This window comes from Oryctolagus cuniculus, chromosome 10 (genome assembly GCF_964237555.1).
Source record: "Oryctolagus cuniculus chromosome 10, mOryCun1.1, whole genome shotgun sequence".
In the NCBI taxonomy this organism is placed as follows: domain Eukaryota; kingdom Metazoa; phylum Chordata; class Mammalia; order Lagomorpha; family Leporidae; genus Oryctolagus; species Oryctolagus cuniculus.
In genome coordinates, this window is record NC_091441.1 from 114,355,878 (window position 1) to 114,369,390 (window position 13,513).

General features: G+C 56.0%; 1 protein-coding gene across 12 annotated transcripts in view; it reads right to left on the bottom strand.

Annotated features, from left to right (window-relative positions):
• Positions 1-1,382: 1,382 nt before the first annotated feature.
• The window catches only part of IFT122 (intraflagellar transport 122), an 87,486-nt gene continuing 75,355 nt past the window's right edge, over positions 1,383-13,513 (bottom strand). For 4 of the 12 annotated variants that reach the window (XM_070051073.1, XM_051851734.2, XM_051851731.2 and 1 more), the window contains 8 exons: positions 13,397-13,494; positions 8,846-8,946; positions 6,967-7,132; positions 6,032-6,143; positions 5,411-5,536; positions 4,269-4,348; positions 3,789-3,953; positions 2,914-3,367 (listed from right to left, as the gene is read on the bottom strand). In XM_070051073.1, coding sequence (XP_069907174.1) covers positions 3,278-3,367; positions 3,789-3,953; positions 4,269-4,348; positions 5,411-5,536; positions 6,032-6,143; positions 6,967-7,132; positions 8,846-8,946; positions 13,397-13,494 — 938 coding nt within the window. In that variant the 3' untranslated portion in view covers positions 2,914-3,277. Of the gene's footprint in view, positions 1,519-2,913; positions 3,368-3,788; positions 4,116-4,268; positions 4,349-5,410; positions 5,537-6,031; positions 6,144-6,966; positions 7,133-8,845; positions 8,947-13,396; positions 13,495-13,513 lie in introns of those variants that run through there. The other 8 variants (XR_011379651.1, XR_011379648.1, XR_011379650.1 and 5 more) reach the window with 5 other exon arrangements.

Below are 13,513 nucleotides of genomic sequence, written 5' to 3' on the forward strand. Positions count from 1 at the left end.
AGTCAGTGGCTGCTCCTGATCCCTGAGAAGAGGCTCGCTCCCCTCTGACCGGGAGAATCGGAGCGCAGAGGGTCACGGCTGCTCAGCAGAGCTGGGAGTGGAGCCAGGCCCAGCTCTCCCAGCCTGAGGTCTTCCTTCCTTTACCAGGCAACCCAGAGGGCCCTGGGCAGAGGCCCATGGCCAAGCCCAAGCAGGAGTCACCTGAGATGATGTCCCCCCTGCTGCCCCCTTGGGCGGGCCGGGGAGGAGCTGTAGGGGCCCATGGTTGGCTGCCTCTGAGCACACACATCCCTCTTGGGACTTCCCTGTGGGATCCAGCGCTTAGGGGCTTAGCCTGCAGCTGCTAATAGCTCTTAAGCCTCAGCAGGAAAAGGGGCTGCTGGGTCAGCAGCTTCCTCTTCTTCCTCTTCCTCTCCCCACCTCCCCCACTGCGTCACCACGACTGAGAATGTCAAGGGGGAGTAAGGGAAGGAGAGAGACCCAGTCTCCTCCCCGTCTCCTTTTCTCCATCCCTTGCACGCTTTTCGCTGCTTCTGGAACATCCAGCAAACATGTTCTGTGGCTGGACTCTGGGCTGACAGAGGACCCCGAGATGCATCCCACCAGCCCCTGCCTCAGGGCAGCGGACAGGGAAGCTGCTAACTTCAAGAAGGAAGCTGGCTACCAGCCCGGGGCTGCAGGGACCTAGCAGTGCAAGAGATGGACCAGGAAGGCGCAGGGTGGGTGAGGAGGCCCTCAGAGCGACTGGCTTTGGGGAAGAGCACCTTGGCGCCATGGGGAGGGCAGCCGGGTATGGAAGTGCTGGGCCCAGGTGGGGAGGGCAGGCCAGCCCAGGGGTCCCATTGGTACTGGTACTGGTAGGGAAGGGCCATGATCTGGCGTCAGGATGGAAGAGTGTCAGGGAGTCCTGGGATACAGGCTTGGCCCCGGGTAGCAGGCCCATGCAGTGGGGGCCTCCCTGCCAACCACCCCCGCCATCTGCACACAGACCCTGCGCCAGGGAAGACATGCAGCAGACTGGAGAGGGACCCCTGCCCACCTCCATGAGAACCACGAGGCTCCTGGCTTCGACAGCTTCGCTAGGGAGGTGGCAAACCCAGGCCCCCCCCCACGGCTGAGGCCAGGTGGAGGCAGACCAACCTCCAACCACCTGGTCCTCCTCTTCCTAACTTCCCATTTCTAGGACTGCAGGTTCACTCCCGAGCCCTTGGAGCTAGGAGCACGCTCACTCCCCACCCTCACTTCCGCGCGGCTCCTGTAGGCCTGTGTACCCTCTGAAGCACACACCTCCACATCCCCACGGCACCTTCTTTGTCGTGGGCACCTGAAGGGCCCAAGGTCACCACTGAGCTCCATTCACAGACGCAGACTGAGGCTGGAAGCTCGGTGTCAGAGCTGGATGGAGGCAACTGGGCCTAGGAAGAGGACTGGGCTTGGCCCAGTCCTGGCCAGGCTGGGGGAGCAGCAGAGCAGGGCGAGTCCATGTCCCCAGGGATCAATGTGGCACTGCCTCAAGACCTATTTGTTGAATGAAAAAGAAGAGATTGCCACTGAGCCCCAGTTTCATCATCTGCCCAACGGACAGCCTCGGAGGCTGTGAGGGTTAATAAAGCACTTCAAAAAATTCATGGAAAATGCGTATTATGAAAAATCTGCGTGGATTTAAAATTCTGCCTCAAAAGTAAACTTGTTTAATTCCATTTTCCTGTGAACTTTTTGAAGTGCCCTTTAGACAAGGCACGGGTAATGTTCAGTTGAATTGGGAGCTCCGATCAGGCTGGGCTCCCAGCACCCAGTGCACTCGGCTTCGTCTTTTCCGGCTGACAACGTGCATGCGGGAGTCTGACGCTGGGCCCCTCCCTTGCCACCAGCAGGGACCATCTGATCTGTCACTGTGATTGACGCCTGTTGGGTAGCTGGAGCTGTTTTCTCCCTTTCCACTTTTTCCCAGCCATATGCAAATGATTTCAGTTCAAGTAACGCACTAATGGAAATCCTAACACATTAATAAATGTTTAGCGAGAGAGAGCATGCATGATCGTAAGTAATTAGACACTCAACGGAGGAGTTCTGTTGGCACAACTGTCTGGCTCCCTCTCTTTATTTTCCTCCCTCATCTCCAAAGAGAGGTGAGAGGGAGGCAGGGAGAAGGGGGCTGGCGGGGGTGGGGGCAGGGGTCCTCTGCAGCTGCTCCCCTGCCGAGACCTCAGGCTCTCCATCCCTCCCATGGGCACATGCACCAGGGCCCCCACTTCACAGACAAGGGTGGTTTTGAACACAACCCCTGACACACGCCTGCCCATCTCTTAAAGCCCTCTTGCTTCATGTTGCTCTGGGGCATGGCATCAAGCCCTGTTTCACCACCTCCCTCATGGCAGGCTGCACGCTGCGAGAAGGGAACAGGACACCAGGGATGCACACACAGGGGCCCCCTCTCAGCACCTTCTAGCTCTCCCTCCCCGTGCACGTGGCATGTGGCTGGCCAAGAAAAGGTGCCCAGGAAGCAAGCACTTTCCTTCCCCAGCTTCTCGCCCGCAACGCCTGCCCCGCCTCGAGCTGCAGGACTGGGCTCTCAGAGGGAACCCATCTCTTTGAGGAGAGGAAGGACAGGGGAGAGCCCCGCTGTGGGGCTGGGGCATGTGGTGGGCTCAGGAGAGCAGGCTCCGCACCTCTGTGCCACCTCTTTGGAGCCAGGTATCTAATCTTCTTGTCAAGACAGATCCCCATTAAGCCAAAATAAACAAAAAACTACCCACTCCCCTACTTCTTCCCATACTGCCATTTCCATTAGATTAAATTTTAAGAGCACGCAAATGTAATGTTCCTTTCAGATCAAATTAGAAACAGGTGCACTTTTGCATAAGGAAATTAAGCTGCAGACAATATGAAGATTTGCTAAAAGGCAGACACTGATGAAAATAAGTAGCCCTTTTATTTGTCGTTATTGAGGCAATCTGTGGGCCAAGTGTGCATGCTGACGGTCTGACAGATCTGTGGGCTCGAGCAGGCTGCCACAAAAACTCGGAGCCCTTCTCAAAGTCACAGATTTTTTTTTCCTTAGAAAATATATGTACACTCTCTCCCCATCTCTGGGTGCTATTTACAAGGCAAGAAAAGCCAAAAATAGGAATTCCAAGGATATACAAAGTCCCTCCCAAAAATACAAACTTCATCTGGGCAGGGGACACTCAGACAGCTTGACTCCTTTCTCCCCTGCGGCGCAGGAGCCCGCAAGGTGGCTTCGGACGGCAGTCAGGCCTGAGGGCGCTGCTCGGGGTCACGGGCCTGAGTCATCGATGCGCCTCCGGCAGTAAGGGCAGCAGGTGTGCTGAAGCACCAGCAGCTCGTAGTCCTCCGAATGGAACATCTGAGGAGAGATGACCTTGGCCTTGACCCCAGTCCACGCTCTGGGTGCTCAGCCCTAAGCCTCGGCCCAGAACGTGCTACCAGGCAGGGAGGGCGCCTGGCAGTGAGGCAGAGTTAGAAACAGAAGCACTGTGCAGGGGGGGCACGGAGGGGCTGAGGCCCCTTTTGCTAAAGGAAGCTCGAAGGCACAGGCCCTCCTGGATTCAGCACAGGTCTGGATGCACAGAGCCAGGGGAAGTCCACTCCAGACAGTGGTGAAACGCAGGGGAGGAGGCAGGAGCTTGGGAGAACGCTGGCCATGGAGAGATCACTGTGCTCCTCCTGGACACCCAGTAGCCCCAGGGGGTACCTGGGAAGTGGAAAGGCAATAGACAGGGCTCTGGGAGCCCGGAGCCACAGGAGCGCCGGCAGTGGGCACCTACCTGGAAGCAGGAGGGGCACATGGTGATGGGGGCGTCAGGCAGCAGCGAGCGGAAGTACTGCCACCGCAGGGGCGGAGGCCAGCGCTTGATGAGGACGTCCCGGCGGCTCATGGAGCGCAGCACTGACCGGCTCACCACGATGGGCACGAACTCCGAGCCGCCTTGCTGCAGGGCCAGGCAGATGGGAAGGAGGGCACGGCACCCTCAGTCAGCAGCGGTGCATCAGGATCCTGCATCTCTGTGGTTGGCTGGGGAGAACCCCACCTTCTGTCCCAAAGGGCCCTGACAGTGACAAGCTCCTGGAGGCGGCAGTGCGGCTGTCAGCCCCTGCAGACAGACCAGCCTCACAGGGAAGGGTCTTAGCTCTTCTCTGGTTGCCACATCCACTGAGGGTCCCCATGCACACAGAAGGGGGCTGAGGCTGCCCTCCCCACAGGCCCTGCATGCCTCAGGAGCCCATCCTCACAGAAGTGGCCTCACCTCAAAGCTCAGCTTTGCCGTGAACGGGTCGTCGTCTCCCATGGAGTCCTGGGTCTCCTCCAGCCTTAGCGTCTGGGCATCTTGCAGGGGGGACCGGTCAAGGATGGAATCAGTGCTATAGACCCCGGCCACGACCCAGCTGAGTGTGCAACGGGGCCCATGGGGAGCTGAGGTGCCAGTCACAGGCTGGGTCTCCCTTCTTTGCCTGACAACTGACCGGGTGCTCCTTAGAACATGGTCCAAGGACAGTGGCATCACCTGTGAGCTTGCTAGAAAGACACTCTCAGCCCCAGACTTGCTGACTCAGCTGCCGTGTGCCAACACAGGTCCCAGGGGCCTGACAGGTGCGTGCCCTGTATTTAGCCTGGGAGCACAGAACCCGAGCCTGCACCATTGACAGGATCCTTCTTCCTGCACACAGGATAAGCTGAGGTATGGCCCAAGTTATTCCAACAAGATGCACCCTGGGATTCTCCCGACACAGCTGAGTCGCCAGATCTAGGGATTCCCAGCCCAATGGGATACAGGGCTGGCACCCCTAGTTGCCAGTTCTCACAGGCAGTGGTGACTAGGGGTAGAGCTACCCAGAGGCCAGCAAAGCCGGGAGAACCCCAGAGACAGCCTCCAGGAGTGCAGAGCAAGGCCCTGGATCTCACTGAGCTTCAGCTGCTGGCCGTCTGCATGTACTTTTGTTGTGCAGCCTCCTCCTTTCACTTGTGTGGAAAAGTGGCCTGACCAGAAGAGCTGGAGCCATCACTATGGACATCACACACCATGTTGGCCACGTATTAGCTATGCATGGCCAGAGGCATAGCCAGTGCCTTTCAGGAACAAGGGTGGGTAGGAGACCCTCATGGGAAGGAAACACGGCGGAAGGCCAAGGGGTGGAGGCCATTCCGTGTCTATTGGCCCTGCCTTGCTCTCCCATCTTTGATCCCCACTCTGCTGCCACATGGGCTTCTTAGATATTTCAAAAGCCATGAGGCTAGGCTCAGCTGTGCCCCCAGAATCCCCTAGGCTCGGGTCCCTGTCCTCACCTTGCCCTGGCACAGCCCCGTCTCCAAGCCCCTCCCCCCTTCCTGCCTTGCTGTAGACTGAGTGCACTGCTAGCCCAGGCAGACTTCGCCCAGGACACAGGATACTGCTGCTTGTGACCTCCTGCCACTTGTTCTCCCGCTTGTGTCTTGGCGCCTCCAGGTCAATGAGGGAGACGGCTTCTTCATCAGTAATCCCCTCCTCCAGGTAGAATTCAACCAGGTGCAGCACCTCTGGGAGACACACGACACAAGGAAGCAGCTGAGGGGGCATGGTGGCCTTGGGGCCAGGACGCTGTCACCAGGCAGCAGTAGAAAGGTGGTATGACCACAAGTTCTTTCCCCACCTGCTGGCAGGCTCCTGGCAGGGTAAGCAGGGGTGGAGGCCACCCCTCTGCGAAGAGACAAAGCACACACATCAGGTAGGTGCCTTTAGCTCCCCCTCCTCCTAGGAGCTGGGCAGGCTCCTTTTTGAGGGGCGATGAGAGGCCTCAGCTCAGCTGCTGGAAAGGGACTTTGAGCCTTTGTCACTACTGGAGGAGAGGGAACTTGGGAGCCACCTTGGTCTCTGTACCAGGGCATTGCTCATACAGAGCCCTGCTGGGGTGCAAAGAGAGGGTGTCAGGTGGGCAGCCCTGGGTCCATTGGACGCTCTGTGTGTCAGGCAGTCGCGGCAGCAGCAATGTGCCCATCAGCCTGGCTGCCCCTCTTGCCTGCACCAGGACTCACCATAGGAAGAGGCAGAGAAGACGAAGGGCTGGCGGCAGTTGATGCAGACAGTGCCCAGGTTGTTAAGCAGTGGATTGTTGGTGGAACAGCGGTAGCACAAGGGCACCAGCTCCTGCAGAACACAGCACAGTCTGCTCAGGGGACACTGGTCCTCTCCCTGCCCAACTCTGGCTTTGGCCCCAGGCCCTGGCCACCAAGAAGACCAGCTCCCTGGGGTAGGGCCAGGCTCTGTGTTGTGCTGAAGCCAAAGGTCTACAGCAATGGCAGAGGCCCAGCTGCCTCCTCACAGGCAGAGCTCAGCAGGACCCTGTGCTACCTGTGTACCCTTGATTACCCTTACAACCCACTGTGGGAAAGGTACCACACATGTCCCCACTTAATGGAGGGGGAAACCGAGGCTCAGAAAGATCGAGACGCAGCTAGGAAATGGTGGTGGTGGTGATGGGATTTGATGCCAAGTCCCTGCTCTGAGCTTGAAAGAGGGGTTTGTGAAAGAGACAACAACTGGCTGGGCTGGAGGCAAGTGGGCTGACAGAAAGGGCGTGGATACTCTGGGCAGACTGGCTACAGAGCCACTACCTGGTTCCAGAAACGGGGTCAGGTATGGCAGGGGCTCCTAGGATGAGGGCCAGCCTGTAGCCAGAGTAGAGGTATATAGTCCCCTGCATATGGAGGTGTGGAATGCACCAGGTGCCAGGCAGTGGGGGCTGGGCCTAAGCAGTAGCAAGAGAGCCTAGGGGAAGGCTTGGGGACTGAGTTGGAAAACAGGAACGGGGCATCGAAAACAAGGCACAGGAATGCTGAGGCTTCCGCAGGGCCGAGCACAGAGCTCCAAAGACACAGAAGCCCTCTGAGATGGAACCGAGGCTGGGCAGAAATCCTCTAAAGACACGGGAGAAGACAGAAAGAGCTCCGTCGAGGAGCTGTATCCTCACCTCGCTGTCGTGGAAGGGCTTCGAGCGGATGGTCAAGCTGCCCAGCTCAATGGACTTCTGGAACCTGGCAGGGATCTTCAGGCCCTGCAGCTTGTCGTAGGCATGCCTGGCCAGCTTGTAGGCACCCAGCGCCCTGCTCTGCTTGGCCAGGGTGAAGAGTGTGTTCCTGTCATTAACAAGGTTAAGGATGGCAGAGACCACCCCAGGAGGGAGCCTGACACTGGAGTACAGCTCATGCTGGTGCCAGGACATGGGCAGAAGCCTGCGGAGTATTTTGCTCCTTTGTGAGCTGTAATTATATCTCTTGGAAAGCAAGGCCCAGGGATTTTTCCACAAATAAAGGCAGTACCATTTCCATTAATATTTTAACCCAGTGGAGGTTCTCTGGGCCTCTTGATGGCTCATCCTGTACCCTAAGCAAGCCAAAACAGCTATTCCTGATGCGTTGAGCCTACCAGACTGGCTCGAGGACACCTGGCCTCAAGCGCCCTCCCACTCCAGCCCTGGGCCTGGTCTGCCTGGGGAGCCAACCTCAGGTCCCATTCAGAGGCCCCTGGATACCTAGCACTCTCTGCCTGCACTTTACCAGGGGCCCACTGGGGCCTGCGGCTGATAGGCCTTTGTGCTCTGACCTCAGACCACCTGAACACTGCTGGACCTAGGTACTGTCTGTCCTCCACAACACCTTCGTTCCCAGGTAAGCTTCAGCTCAATGCTGGAGGCCCAAGTCCCATGCCCCCCATTCTTCTTTTCAAGTGTTATTGCTTCCCCTACCCCAGGGCCCCCCTTCAACTCAGGTGGTCTGTGCAGGTGAGGTTCCTTGGATGTGTCTCCAAAGGGACTCTTCAAAGTCAGGGACCCTGTCAGGAGCCACTGCCAGTCCCCAGTGGACAGCAGAGGGTGAGGCTCGCCCAGCGCTTACTGGAAAGGCCCGATGCAGTGCCATGACCACTGCTCTGGGATGAGACTGACTCGCCAGTGAGCAGGGTCTCAGGCAGCTGGGAGCCGGGGGTTCCCCTGGAATGTAAATGACAGGTCTTCGGAGAGGCCGGGCCTCCCCAGGGAGCACACCTCAGGGCCCTGCTCTGGAAGGCGGGGCTGGAACTGGGAAGGGGCTAAGCAAACAGGGAGCTTGTGAAGAGGATGGAGAGAAGGAGGGCTTTAGGACTTCTAGGGCTTTAAAGGTTTCGGTCATTTCCTGTAGTTTCAGGCCACACAATCCCATCAGGCCCGTTTTCTGTTCATGGCCCCACGCTGGCCTTCACTGACACAGGACAGTCCAACTTGCAGGAACCCCCAGGCCCCTCTCCAGCGCTCCCCCCTGCTTGCTGCGTGCCAGGTGCTCTCCTGGCACATCCACATTACTGTCTGCACGGGCTGCCTCGGCCTGCAGGATGCATGCTCTCTTCCAGGCAGCCTTCCACCTGCAGGCACAGGACACACCATGGATCATCTGCCCCTGGACAGCAGCTGTGTCACCTGCTAACTCACCCTGTGTGGGGGCACAATAGGTGTTCTGTATACCTGGGGTGAACAAACTCCCCCACCCCCTGACCTGGGGAAGTGACAAAGATTCCAGGTGCAAAGCCTGGTGCATCCTCCACGTCAGTCCCACCCTCACTGTGGGTTCTGACAGGGCCGGGGACCATGTGTTGCCTGAGCCCAGAGAACCCTGCAGTGCAGTCCTCCCTGGCATGGGCCCCTCGGCCTCCCGGGCTGAGCCTCCTCTGCAGCAGAAGAGCGGGAGGAGGGCAGGCGCTCTCCCTTCCCCAGGGCTGCGGGAGAGAGGAGAGCTTCTGCCAGTAAGCATTCTGGAAAGAACATCTCGGGGCCATTAGACAAGAGGGGTGGGACCAAGAGTGTTGAAGAGAAAGGATACACTTTAGAGATGCCCAAGGGAGTGTCCTTGGTCAGGCTGTGCAGCAGGAACCTGGAGATGTTGAAAAGGGTTTCAGGAAGATGGAAACTGAATGGCTCCTCCTGCCACAAGAGGAAAGAGAAAGTAAACAGGGTCTCCGTGTCGTCTCCATAAAGAACATATGCGGATACACAGCCACTGTCTCAGTCTAGTGAGGCACACGTTCTCATCGTCACTGAACTGAGGGGCCAGCCAGCCGAGAATGTCTCTTCCCAGCTGCACGGCCTCTGGGGTTGCTCAGGACCCCATCTCCCCGAGCCCAGGCTGTCTGCACGTAGTTTTAAAGGGATACCCCGAATGCAACTTAGGACATGACCCCGACACAAGCTGCCTTGAAAAGAGGCATTTAGCCTTTCCACCAGGAGCCTGCATGCCTTTTCAGGGCTGTGCAGGGGCAGCCAGCGACAGCACATGTGGGGTTTCACCTGCTGATCCCCAAACCCTGGCACTGTGATGGGCACTCAGAACACACCAGTGGGATGAATAGGGCTTCTGGACCCAGAGGCTGCTGGCGGCTCAGCGTAGCAAACACAGGGTCTCTTCTACCAGGAAGGGATGCAGGAGGTTGAGGGGACCCCATCTGAGGGAACCTGGCATGCTGCAAACTGAGACCATGTCTAGCCAAGCTGTGGATGACAAGGATGAAAGCTGGCTAGTTCCCACCCCTGACCCAAACGTGGAAATGGTACAAAACTGACACTCCCCAAGGGTCCTGCTGGGGCCGACTCACAGGGCTTCCTCCTAACTGCTACGAACTCGTGTGGACTCACCTGGCTGTGGACTTCTTCGCTTCACAGCCAGCATTTTCTCTTTAGTTCCCACTTAAATTTCCACAGCCTCTCGCAGCTGTGAGAACCCAAGGAAACCTCAGACTGCATCCTTCTCTGGGTGAGAGCCAGGATGAGGCGGGCCTCTGGTTCTACTGCTAAGAAACCGCCCAGAGAGAATGGAGGGTCCTCAGGACGAGCGCCTCTCCTTTGGGCAACTTTCCCTGCTAGTCACCTGACTTGCTCTGTCCCCCAGGGCCGAATCCACCACCACTCACGGGCCGTGGCCTCTGCCAGGAATGGCCTTCCTCTTCCTCCTGCCTCCACTGCACTCGTCCTGCCTTCCTCCTCCTGGCTTAGGGGCCATCACCTCCAAAAATATCTCCCCACAGGCCTCTAAGCTCTTCCCTTGTGGGGCTGTTCTGTTCACTAGACTGTGTGCTCCTGCAGGGCAGGGTCAGTATCACGTTCCTCAATGCAGAGCCTGTCACAGAGCAGGCATCTGTTGAAGGAAAGAACAGCAACGACCAGACCCCAGCCCCGCAAGCTGTTGTGAAGCCCCTTAGCTTCAGAGCCTGGGAGCAGGGCTCAAGACTGGCTCAGGCAAACCCAGGCCAAACTGGAGTCCGCCTTCTGAGCCTGAGTTTGGACTCTTTTTTTCTGGTGGCTTCTCTCTAAATGAGCACCTGAGAGATATGAGATGCCCAAGGGGGTCTCATCTCAGGGAAAGCAGATGGGAGGGGAGATGAGGTCCCTTGAGTGTCTTAACTCCACTGTGGGAAGAGATGGCAAGGCAGAGTCTGTCAGAGGAGGCTTTCTTGCCACACTTTCCTAAGAGGCAGAGTGGCTGGCACAGACGGGGATGGGGAAAGTGCCCAGGGAAGGGACGGGGTAGCTGATAGGAAGCTGGGGCACTGGTAAGAGCTAAGGCTTCTGTGAGGTCACTGCCAGGTACTTTTGCAAGTGCTTTTCCACTATGAACTCACTTAATCATCACAACCTTCAAAAGTAGATGCTGTTATTATCCCCATATCCTACTGAAGGGAGCTGAAGCACAGAGCAGGTAGAAGACTTGCCCAGGCCGGCGCCGTGGCTCACTAGGCTAATCCTCCGCCTTGCGGCGCCGGCACACCGGGTTCTAGTCCCGGTCGGGGCGCCGGATTCTTTCCCGGTTGCCCCTCTTCCAGGCCAGCTCTCTGCTGTGGCCAGGGAGTGCAGTGGAGGATGGCCCAAGTGCTTGGGCCCTGCACCCCATGGGAGACCAGGAGAAGTACCTGGCTCCTGCCTTTGGATCAGCGCGGTGCGCCAGCCGCAGCGCACCAGCCGTGGCGGCCATTGGAGGGTGAACCAATGGCAAAAGGAAGACCTTTCTCTCTGTCTCTCTCTCTATCCACCTATCCACTCTGCCTGTCAAAAAAAAAAAAAAAAAAAAAGAAGAAGAAGAAGAAGACGACTTGCCCAAAATTACACAGTACAACTGGAGTGTGGAGCCTTGAAAATTCCCTTCTAAACCAAGCTACAGGGTCCCTAGGTATCTTTAGGGAACTGTTTCCCCACAGATGACAAAATCCATGAATGCTCAAGTCCCTTAGGACACAGTATTTGCAGAGTATACCCACTTTTCCCAAAGACTTTTTTTTTTTTTTTTTTGAAAGGCACAGTTATAGAGAAATCTTCCATCCGCTGGTTCACTCCCCAAATGACCGCAACAGCTGCAGCTGGGCAGGTCCAAAGCCAGGAGCCAGGAACCTCTTCCAGATCTCTAGAGTGGGTGCAGGGGCCTAAGGACTGGGGTCATCCTATGGTGCTGTCCTAGGCACATCAGCAGGGAGCTGGATCAGAAGCAGAGCAGCCGGGACTTGAACCAGTGCCCATATGGGATTCCAGCATCACAGGCAGTGGCTCTACCTACTAAGCCACAATGCTGGCTGCCCAAACTTTCAATCACCTCTACATTACAAAAAATACCTAACACATGTACTACTGTGTAAATAGCTGTTACACTGTACTGTTTAGGGGATAAAGAAAAAAAAAAGTCCTACATGTTCATTCAGTACAGATTCAATTTTTTTCTGAATTATTTTTGATCTTTGGTTGGTTATCTGTGGATGTGGAGCAACAGCCATGCAGAGTGGGCTGAACCAGCCTGCCTTCTCTAGGTTAGAGGGTAGAGAGAAGGGAGGCTAAGAGACAGCCTGTCAAGATCCAAATACTGAAACTGCTACGTAGCAGCTGTGAGACCTTGCCCTGTCTATACCTATACCTATATATCTATGCCTTGTCTATACCACGGTTTCTCATCTCTAAAGTGGGGGTGATGGTACTGATCTAGGGTGTGATTGGGAGCATGAAATGAGGTGATGTCAAAAAGCTCTTGCCACGCTGCCTGACATATAGTCAGTGCTCAGAAAAGTTTACCCACTAACATGTTTCCAGTCTTGCAGATAGGACACGCTCAAACTGCAGGAACTCAACCAACATGTGCTAAGTAACCGTGGAGACACACAGTACAAGGGTGCTGTGCACCACCTGCCACCTGCTCTTCACTGCCGCAAGAGTTGAAACAGGGGACAGTGATGCGGCACCATGGGTTCAGCCACCACCTACCATGTCAACATCCCGTATCATCCCATATCAAAGCACCAGTTTGAGTCTTAGCTGCTGTTTCTGATCCAGCTCCCTGCTAATGTACCTAGGAAAGCAGTGGAAGATGGCCCAAGTACTTGGACCCCTGCTACCCACCCAGGTGGGAGATCTGGATGGAGCTTCAGACTCCTGGCTTTACTATGGCCCAGCCCCAGCCATTGTAGCTGTTTGGAGAGTAAACTAGCAGATGGAAAATCTCTCTCTTACTATCACTCTGCCTTTCAAATAAATAAATAAATCTTTTTTAAAAAAAGAGTTAAAATGGTTTGGGGGTGGGCCATTGTTTAAGACACCATGTTGGATTCCCACACCGCATAACTGAGGGCCTGGGTTTGAGCCCCAGCTCTGCTCCCAATTCCTGCAGATCCTGGAAAGCAGCAATGATGGATCAAGTAATTGGGGTCCCTGTTACCCACATGGGAGATGTGAATGGAGTTCTCAGCTCCTGGCTTTGGGCCAGCCTAATCCTGGGCATTTGGGGAGTGAACCAGTGGATGGGAGATCTGTGTGTCTGCCTGTCTCTGTTTGCCTCTTTGCCTTTCAAATAAAAATAATAATAATAAAGTAAAATAAAGCCTATAAAATGGCTTCATCCAAAGAATTAGCAAATGACCAAAAAGAACTATTTGGGTTATCTGGAGCCCAAACAACTCCTTGTATTTCAAAGACAGGAACCTGAAGGGCAGAGAAGTAAAGTGAATTGCTCACTGACTCACAGCAAGCCAGTGCCAGGTGAGGGGAAGAACTCAAGCTTTTGGTTAACCCTGGGCTTTACTTGTCTAGGGAGAGAGCCCCACGGAACTTGTAACCCCTGGCCATTCTGGAGAGACAGTCCTTACCTGGGTGATCCACAGCTGGCCTGAGCCATCAAAGCCTGAACCAAGTATTCATAAAGACCTGCCCCAGCTCTGGATTGCAATCCAGGAGCCCAGTTCTTGCTGCAAGTCAAACAAGTAGCAGACCAAGGAAAATCAAAAGTTTCTCTCCCCAGAGGAGACCAGGATCCCCCAGCAGTTCATCACCCCCGAGGGTTATGTCTCCACCCCATGGCCGTGGCTCTTTAAAGCAGGTGCAGTGCACTGGCTCCCGCTCCCCTTACCGTGTACCGCTGAATGGCGTGGTAGCCGTGGTACAGCTCAGCCAAGTGCTGGAAGTGGTGGAACTTGCCAACCATCAAGTCCTGTTGGGCAGGATCTGCTGTGCACAGGGAGGGGAG